This window comes from Solenopsis invicta, chromosome 11 (genome assembly GCF_016802725.1).
Source record: "Solenopsis invicta isolate M01_SB chromosome 11, UNIL_Sinv_3.0, whole genome shotgun sequence".
In the NCBI taxonomy this organism is placed as follows: Eukaryota; Metazoa; Arthropoda; class Insecta; order Hymenoptera; family Formicidae; genus Solenopsis; species Solenopsis invicta.
In genome coordinates this window covers 6,428,039-6,449,970 of record NC_052674.1, presented here as the reverse complement: position 1 = coordinate 6,449,970, position 21,932 = coordinate 6,428,039, and the positions used below count along the sequence as shown (strand labels likewise).

The 21,932-nt window shown below is 30.1% G+C and overlaps 5 protein-coding genes across 9 annotated transcripts; 3 read left to right on the top strand and 2 right to left on the bottom strand.

Annotated features, from left to right (window-relative positions):
* The first annotated feature begins 382 nt into the window (after positions 1 to 382).
* LOC105200434 (eukaryotic translation initiation factor 2-alpha kinase) lies at positions 383 to 5,664 on the top strand. Its single transcript, XM_011167992.3, has 13 exons — positions 383 to 789; positions 1,254 to 1,380; positions 1,513 to 1,687; positions 2,003 to 2,156; positions 2,249 to 2,414; positions 2,481 to 2,739; positions 2,835 to 2,954; positions 3,085 to 3,250; positions 3,331 to 3,430; positions 3,558 to 3,766; positions 4,143 to 4,854; positions 4,937 to 5,284; positions 5,401 to 5,664. The coding sequence occupies exons 1-13, from the start codon at positions 668 to 670 to the stop codon at positions 5,602 to 5,604; spliced, it is 2,862 nt and encodes a 953-aa protein (XP_011166294.1). The 5' UTR covers positions 383 to 667; the 3' UTR covers positions 5,605 to 5,664.
* An 856-nt stretch (positions 5,665 to 6,520) lies between these two features.
* On the top strand, positions 6,521 to 13,721 carry LOC105200441 (nuclear pore complex protein Nup155). Of its 5 annotated transcripts, XM_039455279.1 has the most exons (28): positions 6,526 to 6,653; positions 6,865 to 6,871; positions 7,044 to 7,203; positions 7,309 to 7,446; positions 7,717 to 7,813; positions 7,908 to 8,071; positions 8,151 to 8,284; positions 8,367 to 8,632; positions 8,715 to 8,965; positions 9,044 to 9,297; positions 9,391 to 9,564; positions 9,682 to 9,787; positions 9,867 to 10,075; positions 10,212 to 10,309; positions 10,421 to 10,613; positions 10,713 to 10,807; positions 10,864 to 10,960; positions 11,062 to 11,139; positions 11,217 to 11,413; positions 11,483 to 11,630; positions 11,688 to 11,923; positions 11,992 to 12,139; positions 12,380 to 12,478; positions 12,558 to 12,678; positions 12,753 to 12,863; positions 12,954 to 13,074; positions 13,161 to 13,283; positions 13,475 to 13,610. In XM_039455279.1, the coding sequence occupies exons 3-28, from the start codon at positions 7,059 to 7,061 to the stop codon at positions 13,608 to 13,610; spliced, it is 3,939 nt and encodes a 1,312-aa protein (XP_039311213.1). In that variant the 5' UTR covers positions 6,526 to 6,653; positions 6,865 to 6,871; positions 7,044 to 7,058. The 5 variants fall into 5 exon arrangements, with proteins under 5 accessions (XP_011166316.1, XP_011166300.1, XP_039311213.1 ...); XM_011168014.3 differs by lacking the exon at positions 6,865 to 6,871 and having other exon boundaries at positions 6,521 to 6,653; positions 11,483 to 11,609; positions 13,475 to 13,721; XM_011167998.3 differs by lacking the exon at positions 6,865 to 6,871 and having other exon boundaries at positions 6,521 to 6,653.
* Positions 13,722 to 15,192: 1,471 nt separating this feature from the next.
* LOC105200460 (histone H3) lies at positions 15,193 to 15,723 on the bottom strand. Its single transcript, XM_011168025.3, has one exon. The coding sequence runs from the start codon at positions 15,646 to 15,648 to the stop codon at positions 15,238 to 15,240; it is 411 nt and encodes a 136-aa protein (XP_011166327.1). The 5' UTR covers positions 15,649 to 15,723; the 3' UTR covers positions 15,193 to 15,237.
* Positions 15,724 to 20,280: 4,557 nt separating this feature from the next.
* LOC105200468 (histone H2A) lies at positions 20,281 to 20,914 on the bottom strand. Its single transcript, XM_011168033.3, has one exon. The coding sequence runs from the start codon at positions 20,848 to 20,850 to the stop codon at positions 20,476 to 20,478; it is 375 nt and encodes a 124-aa protein (XP_011166335.1). The 5' UTR covers positions 20,851 to 20,914; the 3' UTR covers positions 20,281 to 20,475.
* Positions 20,915 to 21,053: 139 nt separating this feature from the next.
* LOC105200475 (histone H2B) lies at positions 21,054 to 21,564 on the top strand. Its single transcript, XM_011168047.3, has one exon. The coding sequence runs from the start codon at positions 21,147 to 21,149 to the stop codon at positions 21,516 to 21,518; it is 372 nt and encodes a 123-aa protein (XP_011166349.1). The 5' UTR covers positions 21,054 to 21,146; the 3' UTR covers positions 21,519 to 21,564.
* The last annotated feature ends 368 nt before the right edge of the window (positions 21,565 to 21,932 follow it).

Genomic DNA, 21,932 nt, shown 5'->3' with positions numbered 1-21,932 from the left:
TTCTATTGGTTACGGTCCCTTTATCACTACAAACACTTTTTGATTAATTAATTCGTAAAATTTTTTGTTCCGATTAATCACACGTTTCGAAGCATTTAAATTGTAGCGTTAAATAAACCTTTAGGTTTGTTCGTGTCGCATGCTCCAACATACTCCTACCATCAATCTTGGACAAATTTTCATGACGTATGCGTAGAAAAAGAAAATTTTATAAATTCAAACTTAAAAAAAAATATTTTTATAAAGAAAGTTCAAGTAAATCATTATAAGTAATAAACTTAAATTATGATATTATAAACTGTGTTATTTATTAGATAATCATTTTTTAATTATTGTTTTTAATATTATTTTCCTTCTATATAAGTAATTTTTTCTGTCATTTATCTTCCAAATTATTTACCCATGACTAACACCCAAGTGTTACCTAATGCGCATACACAGTATTACGGCACATACGGTATATGTTTCTGTGATCAAAACATCGTCATCAATTCGATGTGTTGCTCCGACCTGCTCCGACCGCGGACGTGTCCAGATGTGTCAGTCAGTGTCATGCGATTTATGCGCGTTTGTCAATCGTTTTCAACAATAAACTTAACACAGTGAAAAAAGTTTATACAGTAGCGATGCTACAGTGCAAACACCGATCGGCTTCGTAGATAAAAAAATGTTTCGTTCATGGCGACAAATATGTTTCTATTGTTTGGTTCTAATCACGATTATTTATTCCTTCGTCTCCGCTGAAGATACGTTAAGATTATGTGGCCAAAAACTCGAGCATACACGCAGGTAATTGATTCCGACCAATAATCTTTTTTTTCCCAAGTAAATCGAATCTGCCACGAATATTTTTCCTATATTTTTTTTATTTCTATACTTGTTGCTCTTCCGGAATATTCTATATGCTTTTGTACATAACCACAAAATCTGTGAATGGGAATGATCCTTCAGTCTTTCAAAAATCCTGAATGGAGATAAAATAATGAAAATTTGATTAAATCTGTCAGCTTGTTAACCTTCTAACCTGTCTTCAAGAAAGTTAAAAATTTCTAGCATCTATAAATAAATAATAAACAAGTATCTTTTTAAATTATTACTTATTTTTGAAGAGGTCACAAGATTTAGAAATTCTATGGCTTACAGAATGATTCATAATTAAGTAACCAACATATAACTTGAAAGTTAGAATTGAATAATAAAATATATATTTTGACATACCTCTATATTAAAAAAGCTGTATATTGTTTCACCAGTTTGGTATTTGTCAATACATTGGATGGAAAGATATCAGCCCTTGATGCTGCCAACAATGGGCAAATACTATGGACCTTAGAGCCTCCAGATGGACCAATGTTATCATCCAGTATTCATCGCAAAGAAGTAAGAAAATTTTTTCACAAGAGTGCTTCCATTATATTTTCCAATACTTTATATTATTATAAGTTGTTTGTTATTCGTAAATGATATATTACTCTCTGAGATAAAATGTTAATGTGCAATATTGATTTACAGCTTAACAATAATGGACAATGGGTACGGCTGATCCCATCTTTGAATGGTGGTTTATATAAATTTGATGGAGAAAACTTGGAAACAGTGCCATTATCAGCAGATCAGTTATTGCATTCTTCGTTTCATTTCTCTAATGATTTAGTCTTTTCAGGTGGTAAAGAATTACATTCTTATGGTAAGTTTTGTAACTTAGATTAATTTTTATTATTGATTTTTTATAATGAATATATTATTTATATATGATAAGTATTAAGAGAGCTAAATAAACAACTTTAAAAAAAAAATAGTTAACAAAAGCATATTTTTCTGAATTGATTTTATTTAAGCGAACTTTATCACAGTTTTTTAATAGAATTTTAATTTTAATCTCAAACTGTATAAAAGTTTGTGATATTAACAATTAGAAAATTTTTGAAAAACTGATATATTTACATTTTATTTAAATTTGTTAATACTACATAAAAAGAAACATTTCCTCACCTTCAAATAGGTGTAGTAGTGGATACAGGGGAAATTTTATATGACTGTAAAGTGTCTGAATGCAACAACAACACAGATCATCAATATGAAGATCGAGATGTACTTATTATTCAACGTTTTCAACAAACTGTAAGAGCTGTAGAAGCTCGTACAGGTAGTGAAAGGTAAACTATATAATATTTTTATTCTCACAATCTTATTTTTTATTAGAAAATAAGATATATGCCAATTAATATTTTTGTTTAATAATGGTTAGATGGAACTTCAGCGTTGGACAATATGATTTAGAATTAATACCTTCTGATGTTTCTTGTTCCAATAAAGACACTGCTCCAGACATAAAAATCAATGTGGTTATTCCAGAAGGTTTGATTTGGGGTGTCGATAAGAATAATCCTAACATTAAATTGTGGCAACACAAGGTTAGTATACTATTTATAATTTTTATTATGTAAAATAAGTTGAAAATAATTTGTTATTTTTATTAGTTTGATTCTCCAATTGTTAAAATATGGCGCGAGGACGCATCCAAAATTTCTATAACTTCAGGGCCATTGGAAAAAGTAGATTTATTTGATGGCTCTCAGTGGATCTGGGGATCAGAATATTCTACAATTAAACCAAGTTTATATATAGGCATGCATGAAAGACAATTATATGTGCAAGAAAGTCACTCTGACAAAAATTTATTTGATTTGAAACATGGTCAACACATAAAATATCCATGGCAGCCATATCCAGCAACCAGTAAGGCACTTTCAAATTCAAGTTTTCTCACACATTTCATTTTATGTTACACTATATCTGCAAAGTTGACACTTTTTATTGCTTTAAAATTTTAGCAACTGCTATTATAAATACTTTACCGAATGAGAATGATAGTAATGAAGCTTCTACTAAATCAAATGAAACACAAAATGCAATTGCATTGTCTGTATTGTACAATTCAGAATATATTAATGGTAAGTAATATGTAGACATATGTAAACAATATCTTTAAAATTGTTGATATACAATTATAAAAATTATAATATAAGATAGAATAACTATAGATATGAACGAATTTATAATTTAATTTGTTTTCTTTTATAGGTAATGGATTTTATTTATATTCATCAAATCAATTAACTACCAACAAGCAATGTAATCATAGCAATTCTGATAATTTACTTATCTCCACGAAAAAACCCATGTTAATTTATACTCAAGAGGATAATGTTGTACCTGCCCAAGTTGTGATGTCAATTTGGTATTGGTGGTAAGTTCCTTAAAAAGTTCTTATTATTTACATAAAATGAAATAGTTCATTATATTTTTTCTTTTTTTTTTTGTTACTAGGAAAGAAGTTTTATTACTTACGATTACAACTGCCGTTTTATTAAATTTTATGTCACGGTCATTTAATATAAGTGCATCTATTAAAGCTACCGTACTTCCGGTAAGTAAACTGCGTAAGCTTTCATATTAGTATCATACTTTTATATTACCTTGCTATTTTAATAGCTTTTTATTTTTTTTTTCTTTTTATATTTTTTTTTTAATTAAATGAATATTACATGTTTCAGCTTCCGATAATTGAAGGGCATATAGAAACCAAGAAAAGTGATACAACTATTAATGATGATGAAAATGTGAATAACTTTAAATCGCGTTTTCTAACGGATTTTGAGCCAATTGATTGCTTGGGAAAAGGAGGATATGGTGTGGTTTTTGAAGCCAGAAACAAAATTGATGATTGTACATATGCTGTTAAGAGAATTGCTTTGCCAAATAGGTCAGTACTTAATTATTCTATTTTGTTTATTGATCTTATATAGACAGTACATTTTTAAGTAAAATTTAATATAAAATAGAATATTTTTAAAATAAAATTTTAATTTAAAATAAACATACATTGTTGTATCCTGATTTTCTTTTAAATTATAATATTTAAAAGAAAGATTTTTTAACTTCTTTTGCTGTATTGTTTAATGACGTTTTATTTCAATCAAAAAAGTAAAAAATTATAAAATTTTCTGTAATTTATTTGTAATAATGCAGTCTGTTAAAACTCCTAAATTTAAAATAATCAAGTTGCGTTTATATAAGTATGATCATAATAGTAGGACTTTAACTGGATAAAAATTTTTATGAAAAAAATGCTATTGCAGTCAAGATTCAAGAGAACGTGTCATGAGAGAAGTAAAAGCCTTAGCTAAATTGGAACATGCCAATATTGTAAGATACTTCAACGCTTGGTTAGAATGTCCTCCTAGTGGATGGCAGGAAGAGCATGATCAACAATGGACTGATAAACTGAAGTGTTCAACTGATTTTTTTTCAGAAATAACTCAGACTGAGACTAAACCTAATTATTCTGTGTGCATTGATGTTTCACAAACTCAGTCTTCTATAGAAAGTGCATGTGAAGCTTTAAATTTGAATAATGTGAATGCAAATGATGATTCATATATCACATTTGAAAGATCAAACGAGAAGCAATATGACAACTCAATTTGCATCAACACTTACAATACTGATAATTCCTTGTCGAGTACGACTGAAAAGGAGTCTAATGTTAATGAAACTGAACATTCCGAAAGTATTGTGTTTGAAGAAACTGATAATAATGTTGAGGCAGAAAAGAAAGAACATAAACGTCAAAAATCGTTTACTTTAGACTTAAATAAAAAATCAAACTCGCGAAATTCGACGAAAATGTTCCTATATATACAGATGCAATTATGCCAAAGACTTAGTCTGAGAGAATGGCTAAAGCAGAATACAGTAAGAGATGGTTTTCTGATACTAAATATTTTTCAACAAATAGTGGATGCTGTAGAGTATGTACATCTGCAAGGATTGATTCATCGAGATTTAAAAGTAAGTCTATTTTAAGATGTGGATGATAACAATCTCTTGTTTTACAATATTCTATTTTGTAATTGAAAAATTTGTTTTTTAGCCATCGAATATATTTTTCGCTTATGATGATAAGATAAAGATCGGTGATTTTGGTCTCGTGACTGCGATGACTGAGGGTTGCGATAGAGCTCACACACCCGCAACTGAAAATGAGAATGTTTCTTTCAAAAACACCATACATACCGCATGTGTTGGTACACATTCATATATGTCACCTGAACAAATGAACGGCCAAATTTACAACTACAAAGTGGATATTTTTTCTTTGGGAGTAATCTTTTTTGAGCTTCTTATACCATTTTTTACTGACATGGAGAGAGTAGAGGCGCTATCAAATCTAAAAAAATCCATTTTTCCGAAAGATTTTGCGGAGAACTATCCTGCTGAGGTAAAGAAATTGAAACAATACATCAATTATCTCATATATTACATTCGATATACGTATAATGCATTAATTAATATTATTGATATATGAAAATATATGATAAAATATTTCTTTTGTAGTATAATTTGCTCAAAATGATGTTGGATGAAGACCCCACTAAACGACCTACAACCTTAGACATCAAAGCAAAACCTCCTTTACAGAATTATATAGATGATAGACTTCAATGGCGTTCAAAATCCCATTCGTCACAACTGACTAGACATTCCTCTATATCTAGCAGTAATAGTAGCAGTAATGATAGCTTTGAGGTGCTAATATAAGTTGTACAAGTTACAAATATTTTTGACATTCTCTTATTGAGTAAAAAGTTGTTTAATTTTCGATCTGTGATTGAATACAATTCATCTTAATCAACTTTAATTAGTTGGTTAATTTTCAGACGAATAAATATAAGCACTAAGATCTAGCTGCGACCTTGAAGGTATTCTTATTTAATTTGTGTTAACACATTATCGGTCGAATATTTCTCTGCTTGGTTAATTTTGTTATATAATTTCTTATATAATTTCTTTATCATTTAATTATGCATTTCTATTAATTTGCATATATCATGTATAGAAATTTTATTTAACAGTTTTGACACAACAATTTAGATAACAATACTTCTTTTCATCAAACTTGTTTTTCAAGAAATAATTTCTGCAATAGGATCCAACTATAATTGTATAATGTAATATTTATATCATATTATTTTTTTATTAACTAGAATCATTAACATTATCTTAAAAACTTTTATTTATTAAAAATATGTGATATGTAATTACTATTTTGTCAATGATTATTAAATTTACTCTATATGAGATTGTAATAGAAATAATTTTTTAAATACAAGATTATACAAAATTCGACTGTCGTGATTTCTTTAGATTCCCTAAAATCTTTTACAATTGTACCATGTTCCTAATCTCAGACCTTACCTCTTATGAATTTTGTAATAATTAAATCTATTGTTCTGCCTGATGAATATACATATTTATAGATTATAAAATGTCAGTATAGAGATTCTTAAAAATTTATCAAGATATAAATAAATACTGTACTGCTTATGAGCATTCTATTATGCGTGAATTCATCAAAAAGCTTACGCAATTTAATCGCAGTACGCGCATGCGTACTGCGTACAAGAATAACCAAGTACCATACTCAACCGTTAAGGGCGTTGATATTCTGAATTCTGGCAGGTTCTGGTTGATTCGAATCAATTCGAATAAGCCGCAATGCCGGTGTGGCGCGAATGAGCGCGGTAAAAGTTACTTGATGCTTATTACATCGAAATAATTATAGCCAGATCATATAAATATATTATCAAGTACGTGCTGTGATTACATCATTTGATTTTACATTATTCTATGATTTCAAAGACATCGTGTTTTAATAATTTCGACGAAAGATGCACGTTTCTCCAAGTCTAACTTAACCTATAATTTAACCTATAACTTTATAGAACGGTATTACTTATCACATAACAAGTTTATTCTTTTTAACTTTTTTTTGCTTCTTCCTCCTTCTCTCTCCATTAGAAATAAGGTGCGTCTCATTTTTGTTATGTTTTAATTATTTTGTGTATGTGCTATTTAATACCAGATATAACTCTGAAAAGAATAAAGTTTATCACTTTCAAACTTCTAATATTTATATAATACTGTCATTTAATATTAATTTGCATGTTTATTTGTGTCATTATTATATTTCCTTGCAGTAATATATTTAGGAAATGAGGAATACGACGCTTACAGAAATGGAGCCGCTAAAAATGCACTTAGACTCATTAGAGATGGCTGGAAAAATGGTAGATAAACATATTATTGCAGACAGCAATTTTCCATCTTTAATTAATCTTATGCGATATAATGTACAAGGTAAATTATCTACTGAATACATAATAAATAATTTGTAAATTTAAAAATTAAAAATAAATACTAATTTGAAGATATATAATTATATAATTAATGTATTTCCTATAGGTGGACCAACTGTCAGTGGTCTTGATGATCATGATTATCCCAATTTAAATGGTGCATCAATAACTTTAACAAATATTAATCAAATGAAGATACATAGCAAAATTCCATTGCCTTCTGAAGTAATGGAACACTTTGGTCGTATCCTTTCTATGTTTCTAAATAGTGAAAGCAAATATGTTATTATGTATCAATTTATTGTTTTTAAAATGGGTTTATATCATACTCCATTTATTTATAATCTTCAACTTTCTAATCAACTTCTTTTAAATATACATGACAACTGTAATCTACTAAATTATGAATTGATTCTTGCATGGAGCCGCATATTATCCTAAATATTTTATTATGTCCCTATATTATAGATTAATAAATATCAAATATATTTAATCCTTAATAAAAATTTAATAGATATGCAATGTCACTGCATGATGGGTCTTTTTACAGAAATTTCAAAAGCGTGGCTCACGATTGACAGTGATATTTATTTATGGTCATATGAAAACGAGTATGTATTATCATTATGAATTTGATAAACATGAATTAATAATTTTATACATGCAAAACTAAATTACTCAAATTTTTGCTCTAAAATTATTTAGGTCTGATGTCGCCTATTTTGATGGTTTGAATGAAACTATTATAAGCGTAGGCTTAGTCAAACCCAAAGCTGGAATCTTCCAGAGTTATGTAAAATACTTGTTAATTCTTACAACAACAGTTGAAATAACTATTCTTGGTGTTACAATACCTGATGATGGAGGAGGTAATAATTACAATTCTATTTACTTGTGTTCATTAATTATTGTCCTTTAAATATCTAATTGTTCTTTATATGATCGCAGAAATGCAGTTGGTTCCAGAACCAATTTTTACTGTTACTACCGATGGAATTGGAATCACTACAATTGCTAATACCACTAGTGGCAGGATATTTCTCGGTGGTAGAAATGGATCATTATTTGAAATATATTATCAGGTTGAAAATCTTTAAAAATTTAAAACCAAGTTCTTATTATTTATTCTTAATTTTTATATTAATATCTTCTTTTTGCACACAGGCAGAGAGCAGTTGGTTCGGCAAACGATGTAAAAAAATTAATCATTCGGAAGGTCCATTATCCTTCCTAGTACCATCATTTGTCACCATGGCATTGTCAGAGGAAGAAGCTATAATTCAAATATCTGTGGACGATTCACGTAATATTTTGTATACTTTGGGTGATAGAGGCACAATCACCGTTTGGGACATTGATAATGGTAGTGCATCTAAAATCACTTCATTGTCTCAAGCCTCCTTAGTACAAAACACAGTCCACGTTGTTAAGTAAGCTTTTATTAATATTATATATACTTAATATAATACTTGATAAAATAAAAATCAAATTAATTCAATCTATTTCTTTTAGAACTTTGGATAGTAACAATTTTCGGCCTCTTGTAAGCATATCAGCCATAATGGAATCCGAATCGGTACACTTGAATTTGGTCGTTGTTGCGGCAACGGGAACTCGTTTTTACTTTAGCTGCACTTCAGTTACAAATCCCTCGAGTAGACCACAAGGTTTACAATTAATACATGTCAGGTTACCACCAGGTTATGCTGCAAATGCTCCAGTAATGAGACCGCGAAAAGTACAAATGGCGTATTACCGAAAAGGTATAATTTTTTTTTTTTAATAATGTCACGAATAACATTGGACGTGACTGTAATTTATTGCATTGGAGTATTTTTTAGGTACCCTTTTTCTCGTTTGTGGTGGCGATACAGAAACTGCATGGTGTTTAAGTAACGATGCTTATCCATTCACGAATTATTTGGCTGAAACTCAAAGTATTTTGCCACTTGATAGTCCAGCTTGGGCTATGGAGGAGATTATAAGAGATTCAGCTATACACATAGAGAAACAAAGCAGTGCTCAAGGTGAACCTCCTCTGTTAGTACGTCAACATATGGAACCGCCAAGGAAATTTATATTTTTAACAGCACAGGTACATAATAGATGCATTTTTATTATATTTATATGAGACATATGCACATATTGTTTATTTTTATTTATTTGTATTTTGTTCGCTTTATTACAGGGAGCAATCATCTTAATGCAAGTTCGTCCTGTAGATATATTGAAACAACTTCTTTTAGAACAACGTGGGCCTGATACTGAAACAGTACGCGCATATTTTCAAACACAGTCCCTGGAACAAGCTTGTGCTACATGCTTAATTTTGGCAACACTTGAGAGTTCTCAGAATGCTCAGGTAATCATATATTTTTACATAAATTTCAAAAATTATGTTTTATAATTTTCTATCTTTAATTATGTTCTGCATTATGTTTGCCATTACTATTAACAATAAGTATGTTTTGATTGTTAGTTGTCGGAATGGGCAACTCGTGCATTCTTCCTGTATGGTGGTCAAAGAATAGCAGGGATATGTCCTCCATTTGATATGCATTCTAGTTTTCCTACCATAAATCCAGGTATATTATTGTGTACAGTATAGAATTTAAATATTTATATATTTAATTTATATTGAAAGAAAAAATTTTAACGTAACAGATTTACGTACGTCTACACCCAGAGTGCCAAGCTTCGATTCTAGAGTTCAATCCTTCCGACTGCCCACGCAAATGGGTCTCACCACAGACATTAGTTTGCAACATTTCTCCGCAAAACATAGCGGATTATATTTATATGTTGGAAGAATACTTCGTCCTATATGGAATGTAAGATGTATAAAACAAGAAACAATAAGTAATAAAAGCGTGGTAAGTAATATTAGAAAAAAATTATTATTTTACACCAGTTTTTCATAAACTATTTCCTCGATTGTCTAAACTATTTTGAGATAATCTATTATTATTTTTAAAACTTTAAACACTTATAAGGTATACTTTTGTTCAGATATCCAGTACAGTACCAGCAACACAGATAGCTTGGATCTTGGGTCATTTACAGGCATTAAGATCTTTCTTGAACAGAAATACGCATATCACAAAACAGTACGTATTTTCCAAAATATGATTCTTCAATATAATAATGTACAATAATTTTATTAGATTATAATAATTAAGAAAAAGTAAAATTAAAACCAATTATATATGCATATACAGGCAAAGCGCAAATAGAGGTTTAACAGATGGTTTTGAAACAACGATTCAAAGTCATTTTCAAGAACCAATTGTGGAAGAAAGAAACTCATTGGACGCTTTAAAAGTTTTTATTACTCATGCATGTGAAGTTTTGGGTTTATGGAAAATATTATGTGAGAATCAGCTAAATAACATTGTCAATTGTTTATCGAAGGTTACTATTTATTATTATTTAACTTTAGTTCAACTATTAAATTTTCTGGAGTTTTTTTTATTTTCAAAATAAATTCAAATTTATGTTGATATCTTTTAGGATCAAATTACTCAGTTTTCTACAGCCACTTTTAGAGATTTGATTTTAATAGGCCACGAAATATCTTCTCTTCTCATCGTTCATTTAATTGATAGGTAAGTTTATAAATTTTATAAAAATATTCTAGTAATTTACAGTTAAAATCTTGCAGTTATCTTGGAGATAATGCGTCAGTGGATTCTGTAAGTGCGAAATTAAGAGAAATCTGTCCCAATTTATATAGATCTGAAGATGCTGTTTGTTCCAAGGTAACATAAATATCTCTTATAATTATAGTCATCAACGTTTGTATTATAAGGATTATAAAAAGGATTATATATAATAAATATAACTATCTTTGTAAATGTAGGCAAATGAAATTCTCCTAAAAGCCAAGGGATGCATGAATCCTGAGGAAAAAGAATGTTATCTTCAATCTGCTTTAACGGTATGTCGTAATATTATTTATGTAACATAAAAGGCAATGTATATTTAATCTTATTTATTTATTAAATATATGCACAGCTTTGTAAAGAAGTAGCACCCAGATTGAATCTAAATGCAGTATGTCAGCAGTTTGTAGCTTGTCAGTTCTACACAGGTGTACTTGAATTGTGTATCTGTTGTGCAGAAAGAATAGATCCCAATAATGCTGCTTCACATTATTATAAAAACAATGAACCTATAGAAGATCAAGAGGGAAATATGGCTTTTACGAAACGGTGTGTAACAACAGTATTCTTATGAATAGTTATAAATAGTAATTTAATGTATTACCATTTTATTTACAGTTTAGAGATTTATAAAGAATTTACCGCGATGTTAGATCATTTATATCATCAGAGCATTTCTAATCCTTTAACGCCAACTATACCGAGCAAGCCAGGACCTCCTTTACAAACAGCGTCAAATGCTATAGTAATGCCAGCGAAAGAAATTGTATGTAAGTTTTTTTTTAATTGTTTCAAATGCATTTTAATGCTAATATTTTTTTAGTTACATGAGATCATAGACAAAGCATTACACGAACCGTGTGAGACTCTTCATTCTTCTATTTATACTTGGATGATTGATAGAGGACTTCATGGTGAATTAGTTGCCTTTGCTGCACCTTCACTAGAAACTTATCTCAATCGTGTCAATGCACCTGAATTACTTTGGCAATTCTATGAAAGAAATAAGAATCACGCTGCTGCAGCAAAAATCTTGGATTCTTTGGCTACCAAAGTCGGGTATGTACACATATTGCTTATATATGTCTTTTGTGCAAAGATATAAAAATTTATGTTTATCTTCTCAGATCAGAAATATCACTCTCAAAGAGAGTCGAATATCTAGCGCGAGCGGTTGTATGTATGCGTAGCGATCAAACTGGTTATGCTCCTTATCTTGGAATTTTCTTACGTGAATTAGAAGATAAATTAGAAGTAGCTAGAATGCAGCAACAGGTAAATATTCCAAACTGTTAATAATTATGAATCCAGTAGTCTAAAAAATGGAACTAACTTTGTGATCTATATTTATATTTCTTGATCTTATATTTCTTTTGTACATACAGTTAAAAAATAATTTGAAGAGATCTAGGTTGTAAAGTTAAATGTTCCATCGTGTATTAATATTTTAATATTTAAATAAATTAAGAATATTATACTAATAATAAATAAATTTGTTTTTTCAAATGTTAATAGATACTTGAGATTATCAGTAATCAGCAAAACCTATTCGATTCGATGATAGTTACAGATGCAAAATTAAGATTAAATTCTTCATTACTTGATATTACACAGGTTTGTAATTTTGATAAATATATTTTTCATATAAATCTGAATTTTCTCGAGTTTCTTATGTATGTAACATCAATTACAGTTATATGAAGAATATGCAGAACCCTTACAACTTTGGGAATGCAAACTGGCTATAATTCATTGCTCGGGTCATCAAGATGACATGTTGATTAAAGGAATTTGGACCAACATAATTGATAATGGTATACAATATTTTTTATATTTATAATATAACAATATTTATCTCAACTTTCTAACGAATTCTTAATAATTGTAGAATTGGAAAATGCAACAGAACCATCAAATGAAGATAAAATGACCATCTTAATGTGTAAAATTAAACTGCTTGGTCAAGAATATATTGGATCACCGCATTGTTTCCCAATTGGTAATTATATTTTATATATATTTGATTTTATAATAAAGTTTTATGTTATTATAATATTTTTCACAAATTTTTTTCATTTTCGTATTTTAGATTTCCTGGTAAAACAATTGGAAATGAAAGCATGTAAATATAAAGTGACTAATACTAGTATTATAACTTCTTTTCTGGAATTGGGAGTAGCAATGGAAGATCTTTTAGACATATATGATAAGTAAGTATATTAAATCGCAAATTTCTGTTCCGTTTACTGCAAACTGCTCACCTTAAATTGCTCATGAACAAATTATCTGTCTTTAGAATGATTGGTAAAAATACCCGCATTTGGTTAAATGAAGGTAACGAATTTCATCTGATCGAATCAACAGCAAATTTGGTAAATTATTTCATTAAAAACATGACTGTAACAAATAGCTTTGTCAGGTGAGTATTATTTACAAACTATAATTTTAATCGTACTTCATTATAGAATTAGAAGCAAACTAAACAAATTTCTACAAATTAAAATAAAATTTTTACTTTAAGACTAAAAAAAGTAATTTAATTTAAGTAAAAATTTCTTTAATTTACTATCAAAATTATGTTAAACTAATTCAAAACTTCTTTTATTGTAGGAGAAAGATAATAACAAAATGTCAAGATGTTATCTCGAAATGTTTAACAACTCTCTTTAGTAAACCTAATGGTGGAGAACTCGAGAGAGAAATAACAAATCTGCGATCAATTCAAAGTATATTAAATCGTATGTGAAGCAATTTTGCTAATGAAAAGTATGTATATGTATATACATATATACATATATCTATATGTATACTTATACATTATCAAGAAAAGGAAGAAATAAACTTTGTGACTTTTAAATTATTTGATACCTTTTCCTAAACACAAAAAGCAATACTATTTATGATACCATTATTAAATAAATTGCTCAATTTTTATGAATGTCCATCAAGAAATATACAATTTCAGGCAGATTATTACTGTCCAATCTTTTATAAATTTGTAAATTCTAACAATACTGTATATCTACTAAATAATAATATAAAACTATTGAATATATGTGATGTGTGTGTGTGTGTTTAAGATTACTCCCCTATATTCGTTACTAAACGTTTTATGTAAAAAGTACTAAATACATTTTATATATGCAAATTAGTAAAGAGCTGAAAATATTAAACGTGGGCTACAATGGCATCAGTAAAAGTGGATTAGGATATAAGACGCTGGTTTTACCAGCGTCTTACATTCTAATCCACTACTACTCATGCCATTGTAGCCCACGCTTAATATTAAATTTAGGAAAAAAATTCTACGAATACCGGCTTAAGCGTCGAACAAGGCTAAAAATATTCAGATGCTTGACAATTTGTGGCACTGCTGTTCCTTCGGAGCAGAAAATCCAAAGGCCATAAGAAGTCTTGACAATTTGATCAAATGTGTATAATTTCAATACACACCATACAGATTTCATACTGGTTTATACGACGAACAGAATTTTCCCAAGTCGTGCGACAGCAACAGGTATACCAGGTATACGCATCGCGTCAGTAACATTCGACCAATAGCGTGCGAGTTGTCACTATGTTACTCATCATACACCCATACAGTTTCATACTGGTTTATACGACGAACAGAATTTTCCCAAGTCGTGCGACAGCAACAGGTATACCAGGTATACGCATCGCGTCAGTAACATTCGACCAATAGCGTGCGAGTTGTCACGCTATGCTTAGCTGGGCGCTGCATGACGCCCCTGACGGTTAATCATACATTTTGAATTCAGTGCTGTGAAATTTTCAACGCTTCGTATTTGAAATTAAATATAAAAGAAGAAATATAAATTTAGAAATGTTTGGATAAATAATTTAATACCCAAATTAGTAAATGCGTCACGTCAATAAAATGTACATACATAACACGTTGATACTATTTCATATTCAATGTCGATACATACACATATAAAACATAAACAAATACAAAAAGTTTAAAGCAACTTTTGAACTTTATAAAATAATGAATTTTCTTTTTTTTGTAAAGAATATTTGAACGTTATTATTTACGTACACGTAATTTACATAGGCAAATGTTCTCATTTTCAATTTTCATTGTAATAAAGTATTTTATAATCTATTTCAAAAATATGCATTTGTTAATAATCTATTTTTTATACGGTACAATAGCAACTGGAAAAAATATATCAAATTTTAAGTCAGTCTAAATAAAAATTGTTTCAGATATTATAAACTTCATCTAATAAACATAGAATATTGTTATATTATATAACATAAAAATAAGATGTATGCAAACGGTAAATATTCTGTTGGAAAATTTGGTGGCCCTGAAAAGGGCCGGTCGTTAATTCTATGATTTATTGCGTTTAAGCTCGCTCGCCACGGATACGACGTGCCAATTGAATATCTTTGGGCATGATTGTGACTCGCTTTGCGTGAATAGCACACAAGTTCGTATCTTCGAAAAGGCCGACAAGATACGCTTCGCTAGCTTCTTGAAGAGCCATTACAGCAGAACTTTGGAAGCGAAGATCCGTCTTGAAATCCTGAGCAATCTCACGAACAAGCCGTTGGAATGGCAATTTACGGATCAATAATTCCGTACTTTTTTGGTAACGACGGATTTCACGAAGAGCCACGGTGCCAGGCCTGTAACGGTGAGGTTTTTTCACACCACCGGTGGCTGGGGCACTCTTCCTTGCAGCCTTAGTGGCTAGCTGTTTACGAGGCGCCTTTCCTCCAGTCGATTTGCGAGCAGTCTGCTTGGTACGTGCCATAGCGAATATTAAATCAGCGATGAGTCCAACAACTCAAGAGAAACACCTTCCTAAGAATGTGAGATTCTCAGCTTTCGCTCGTCTTTATATTGCATCGCGCTGGCACTCGCGTCGTGTTTGATTGGTCAGTGCTTCAGGAGTGGGGTTAGAAGAGAGTATAGATGGCGGAACGTTTCTATTGGCGATTGGCGTCAGGGTGGGGCGCATCGAGATGTGCCGTGTAGCGAAAGATGAAACTAGCTGATTCACTACCATCAAATAGCTGTTGAAATTATTGACTCTTCGAATTGTTCATAACTGAGTTCTTGTTAATGATTAAAAATTGTTGATATAGCAAATGATATTTATTAGTATTAAGTCGAAATAAAAAATTTTAATGTAGATATATATTATAGACAATATTTTTAAGCATTTGAGTTTAATACTTTTAACTGAAAAATATCAAAACCATTTATATAAATGAAGTAAAGAATTTTGTCTTTATAAAATATTAGTTTGATTATCACAAAAATTATATTATTTAGCTTTCTAATTTATGCTTAAAAATTCCAACACTTTAGAATAGGTCCCTTTCTATTACAAATTCTCGAATACATTTTCTTTGTTATTTAATTTGTGAAAGATGAGGATTTTAAATATAATAAAACTAGTACAGAAATATAAAAACGAAAGATTTTTATATTTTAAACATTTGACTCTGAGAAATGCTTATGTATGTACATACACGGAAAGAATTTTATTGTATTATCATTTACATAAACATTTAACGGATCAAAAAATGATTTTATGTTGAACTATCAAATAATTATGTAATATTCAAGCATGATGGTACTGTTGCAAAAAGATTTGACATTCTAGTAATCGGCTTAATGTCCAATATAAATTTCTTAATGATTCAACATAATTATTTTCAGATATATCTTACAAGATGTGATTGTCAATCTTTTGTATATTATATTATAGATTGTACAATAATAATCTATTTATTATAATACAAATTAAAAGTAAAAACGTGTAAAATAATTTGTGAGATTTTAAGAACGTAGAATATAAATTTAGAAATAATATAAATATATTTCTGAAGCAAATTACTTTATTATATTTTTTTTGTATTTAGAACAATTTTACATCTCGCTCAGAGATTTATTTATTTTTATACATTTTATGGTCATATACAATGTTTTAAAAAATATTGCAAAACCCAAAAAGTAGCTACGTTCAAAATTTTTGTTGACCCTGAGAAGGATCGTTTATCAAATCAATTCTTTGATTTGACCAATTTATCCGTTCCAATTTTGGAATTGATGTATTTGATCATTGCCTTCGTGCTTTCGCTGACCATCTAATTCGCTTCACGGTCATTCGTATCACCCAAGAGTCGAGTGCTTATTGTAATGCGCTAGTTTCGATGCCTTGGCGGCAATTCTGTCGAACATGTGACGAAACTGTTCATGATGCTCATGGTTTTGCTGGAAATTCCAGTGTCGGAAAATACACAGCTATTTCAACATTTTACAGATAGCGTACCTTTTCTTCCTCTTATTTAGCACAGATTATTTCAGTAACATTAAAGCAACGTTTATTTTCAACGTTTTTACAATATTACTAAAATGTTATAATGTTGCAATCTGACAAAGAGCCTTGCCACTCTTGCCTTTCTTCGCCGTTTTATTACAAAAAATCATTTTATTGTAGTATCTAAAAATTTAGCTAGATACAGATTAGAAAATAATTTTATGTTGAATTTTTAAATGTAATTATGTAAGATGTTGATACTAAAAAAAATTTTTGACATTCTAGTAACCATTTTAAACGTCCAATATAAATTTTGTAATGGTTCAACGTAAGTTTTAAATTTGTGTAATGAAATTAGTGTCCTCGGCCTTTCAGTTTTTTCTTAGAAAATCGCTGCATGAATTAAGTTGTAAAACAAGTTCCAAGCAACAGTTTAAATTTTTTGTCTTTAGTTTTTTCAGTTGATCGTTCTAAATCACAAATATCGAATTTACCACTCTAAATTCAGAAAAGGAATTTGCTTTACAATTACCATTCTTTGTATGTCTCATGCGTCACTGCGCTTTCGCCCAAAGCAGAACAAATCATTTCCTTCGAAAGCACTTTTCTTTAATTAAAATGCAAAAAAATAAAATGTCTAATACATTTATCGGGGGCTATCGTGTTTGAAGACATTGTGAGGTTATGTTGTGTTTTCCTAAGTTATTTGACGTTTATAAATGTTAAAGTGATATAAATGTGAAGATACCTCAAAATTTATAAATGGCAAAAAAATTAATAAATAAATTTAAAATGCATTTATAATTCATTCCGAATTCAACATAAAGGCATCGACTTGTTTCCTACATCAAATAGCAACAAAGTTCTCATTGTCAGCACATATGCTACAGACGAAGTCTGAATGCCGACTGATCGTGGTAATCGCGCTTTCGCTATGCACAATATTCTTATATACGACCAGAGTAGCTACGCGACAGCCAATCACGTTGCGCAGATGTGATCGAGACACGGCATTGGTGCGCTGAAGCGATTGGAGTAACAGCTGCTTCACACTTTTGGCGTTCAACTGGAACGAACACAAAGTTTTTGGGGCCCTTGTACAAAGATAAGATGGAAATAAAAGGCCCCGGTTTATGAATAAAATATTTAATTATAATAGAACGGTATAATTAAAATAATATTTATTTGGAAGCAAGTATATTTAAAAAAATATAATAAAACTGTACAAAACGAAACAGAATTCTATAAAATATAAATAAAACAAATAGAAATTCATAATTTCTAAATACAGAACTACAAAAATAGAATTTATAATTATACAATAATTTTACATTTTCGGTGTACGCACATATATAAGTATTTAATTTTTTTTGCACTATTGAAAGTCTTAAATATGATTTTATGAATTTCAGTTTACTAACACTTTTCTTAATAGATGCCATAATTACAAATAATTACAAATATATTGAATAATAAATAAAATTAAACTGATATATAAACACAAATAGGTCTTTTTGGATCAACGGATCTTGATATTTAATAGTATCTTCAAATTGTAAGTAAATTTATATATATAATTTATTTCTCTTCAAGCTTACCTTGCCGAGAAGAGGACTTGGTTTACAATAATTCCTTAACCACTCATTCATCCACACCTTATGTAAGTAAATTTATATAATTTTCTAATTCTGAAAATCACACGCCAACAATTTTGTTGATTTTAAAATGCAAGTTTAACTGAAGCCAACTAGTAATATCAAATATGAACAAATTTGTTAGTGCATAATTTTCAAAAATAAAAAATTATACAAATTTATACAGAAAATATATTCTAGTCACCAAAATCTAATGATAAAAATGGCTTTTCTTATTTGAGTAAAATAAATTTATAAATCTATAATTTATCTGGAAACATTTTATTCATACTATATTTTTAAGTCGCGTAAAGACTTGTTGAATATCCGTGTATTATGATACGTGTATATCAAATTTTGATATGCAACATTCTCTATTTTTCTGTACATATTTCTTATAATAAAATTTTTATACAATAATATATAAAATGCATGCGATACGCAAGTCTCATTTTAAGCTTGTAAAAATGTCATTCAGTTAAGAAAGACTGCACCATTTTATTAAATTTACATTAAATAGCATGAAAAACTTAGAGTAGAAACAATAAAAAATAGTTGTATTTCGACTGATATTTCAGGCCTCCTTAATACTTAAGATCATTTCTTTGTACAGCTCTGATTGTGAGAATAAACTATAGAATACACGAACCAAACATCATATCAATATATAGGTGTATATAATGCAATAAAATTAATTTCAACATAACAATGAGTTAAAAATGTATAAAAAATGTCAATCCAAAATAACAAATTTTGGAGTGACTTATCGGCTAGACCTTTTACAATTAAATTTAATATACTTAAACGTGAATTAACATACACGCTATAAATTATAATATATATTTCAAGCATAATTATATTGAAACAAATTTATTTTGATAAAAATCAAAATATAAATTTAAAAAATTAAAAAAAATTTTATGGGAGTATATGTAACTTATTTTTTTGTTAATAATAAAGATAATTTTTTACACTCCAAAATATGTACTATATAATTCTAAATAAGTATTATAATTTAATTTATATCAAAATGTGAGTGGCACAAACTAATCATCTCTACGACTTTATTTAACAATAGAACAATAAGGACATTTCTTCTATTGCAACGCCATTTCCCCGTAAGGACCGTTTGTTGAGAATTGAAATGATTTCACTTGTGTTTCATCCAATGTTAAACAATTTTCAGATATTTATTGGTAAAAAGTAAAGACACGCGTAATAACAAATTAAAAAAATGTGTTAGTATTTAGTTTTTTTTGTATTTATATTAGCTAAATTTACAAAGCGAGCGAGACGAAATATGTAAGTTAAACGTTCTTTAACGTAGAAAGACTTATCAGCAAATATACGTTTTCATCGTCATAATCTAAAAATATTATAAATTAAATTTTAAATTAATAAAAATGCTGTTTGATAGTTGACTGACGAGATGTCAATCAATTTAGAAATATTTCAGTTGTAACAAAAATTAGACATCAAAATGTACAATAAGTGAATGGTATACGTTGTATATACAGGAAACATTTTATACGAGATCAACAATTTCTGTTAAATAGGAAAAGGAAAGCGATATAAGCATTGTTAGGGATAGATATTTATGCTAGGTAAAATTATTCCCGCGTTATAAATTTGGTGGCCCTGAAAAGGGCCATTTGTATGATGGAATGCCAGATTACAATTATGCTTTCTTTTCGGTCTTCTTGGGTAGCAGCACGGCCTGGATGTTCGGTAAAACACCACCTTGAGCAATGGTTACACCGGACAACAGTTTGTTCAATTCCTCGTCATTGCGGATGGCGAGTTGCAAGTGACGAGGGATGATCCTGGTCTTCTTGTTGTCACGAGCGGCGTTGCCGGCCAACTCCAATACTTCAGCGGCGAGATACTCCATGACTGCAGCCAGATAAACTGGCGCACCAGCGCCGACGCGTTCGGCGTAATTTCCCTTCCTCAGCAATCGGTGAATACGACCCACGGGAAATTGCAGTCCCGCCCTGTTGGAACGAGACTTCGCCTTTCCCTTAACTTTACCACCCTTTCCGCGACCAGACATGATGCTCAGTTATTGAATACGAATATCCTTTCTTCGTGAGAAACGAGGAGATTGTGACGCCGAGAGTGCATGGGCTTGCCTTTATATACCCCCCGATGACAGCGCGCTGCCCACCAATAGGCGCGCTGCCCCTCCAATGGGCACGCTTCGAGCTCCTGATTGGTGCACCGTAGATGGCGCAAACTGTATATATAACATAGGTCGGTAGATTTCGTTATCCCATTTCTCTCGTGCACATCGAGGACGCTGTATCGTGGTTTTATCTGCAAATAGCTTTTTGACTGTACGATAGGAAGATGCCGCCTAAAGCAAGTGGCAAAGCCGTGAAGAAGGCCGGTAAGGCCCAAAAGAACATTAGCAAGACTGATAAGAAGAAGAAGCGTAAGAGGAAGGAAAGCTACGCCATTTACATCTACAAAGTACTGAAGCAAGTGCACCCGGACACTGGAATCTCCAGCAAAGCCATGAGCATCATGAACAGCTTCGTGAACGACGTATTCGAAAGAATCGCCGCTGAAGCATCGAGACTAGCGCATTACAACAAGCGCTCAACGATCACCTCTCGGGAGATCCAGACGGCCGTCAGGCTCTTGTTGCCGGGTGAATTGGCGAAGCACGCGGTCAGCGAAGGCACGAAGGCAGTAACCAAATATACGAGTTCCAAATAAATTGGAAAGATTTGACTAATTTGATTGATAAACGGCCCTTTTCAGGGCCAACAACAATTTCAAACGTTGATGCTTCTTTGGTTTTGCAATTTTTTAAAACATACAATAAAATATTTATGCAACTTTAATACAATTGAAGTCCTGAATTTATTGCTAAATATAAATTTTGTTTACTAAATAACGCAACTTTTGATTAAATATTAATGCATTCTTTGAGTGAAATGTATAATTGTGCTGAAATATAAAATACAATATGGAATTCAAGAAATTAGGTTTATATTTCTAAATTCATATTCCAAGTTCTTGTGATCAGTAATTTCTACGTTTTTGCTTTCAATTCAAATTCATAAATATTTACAAATATCGTAAATAATTTTTCAGTAATTTAATATAATTTTAGTTCTCTTGTCAAGT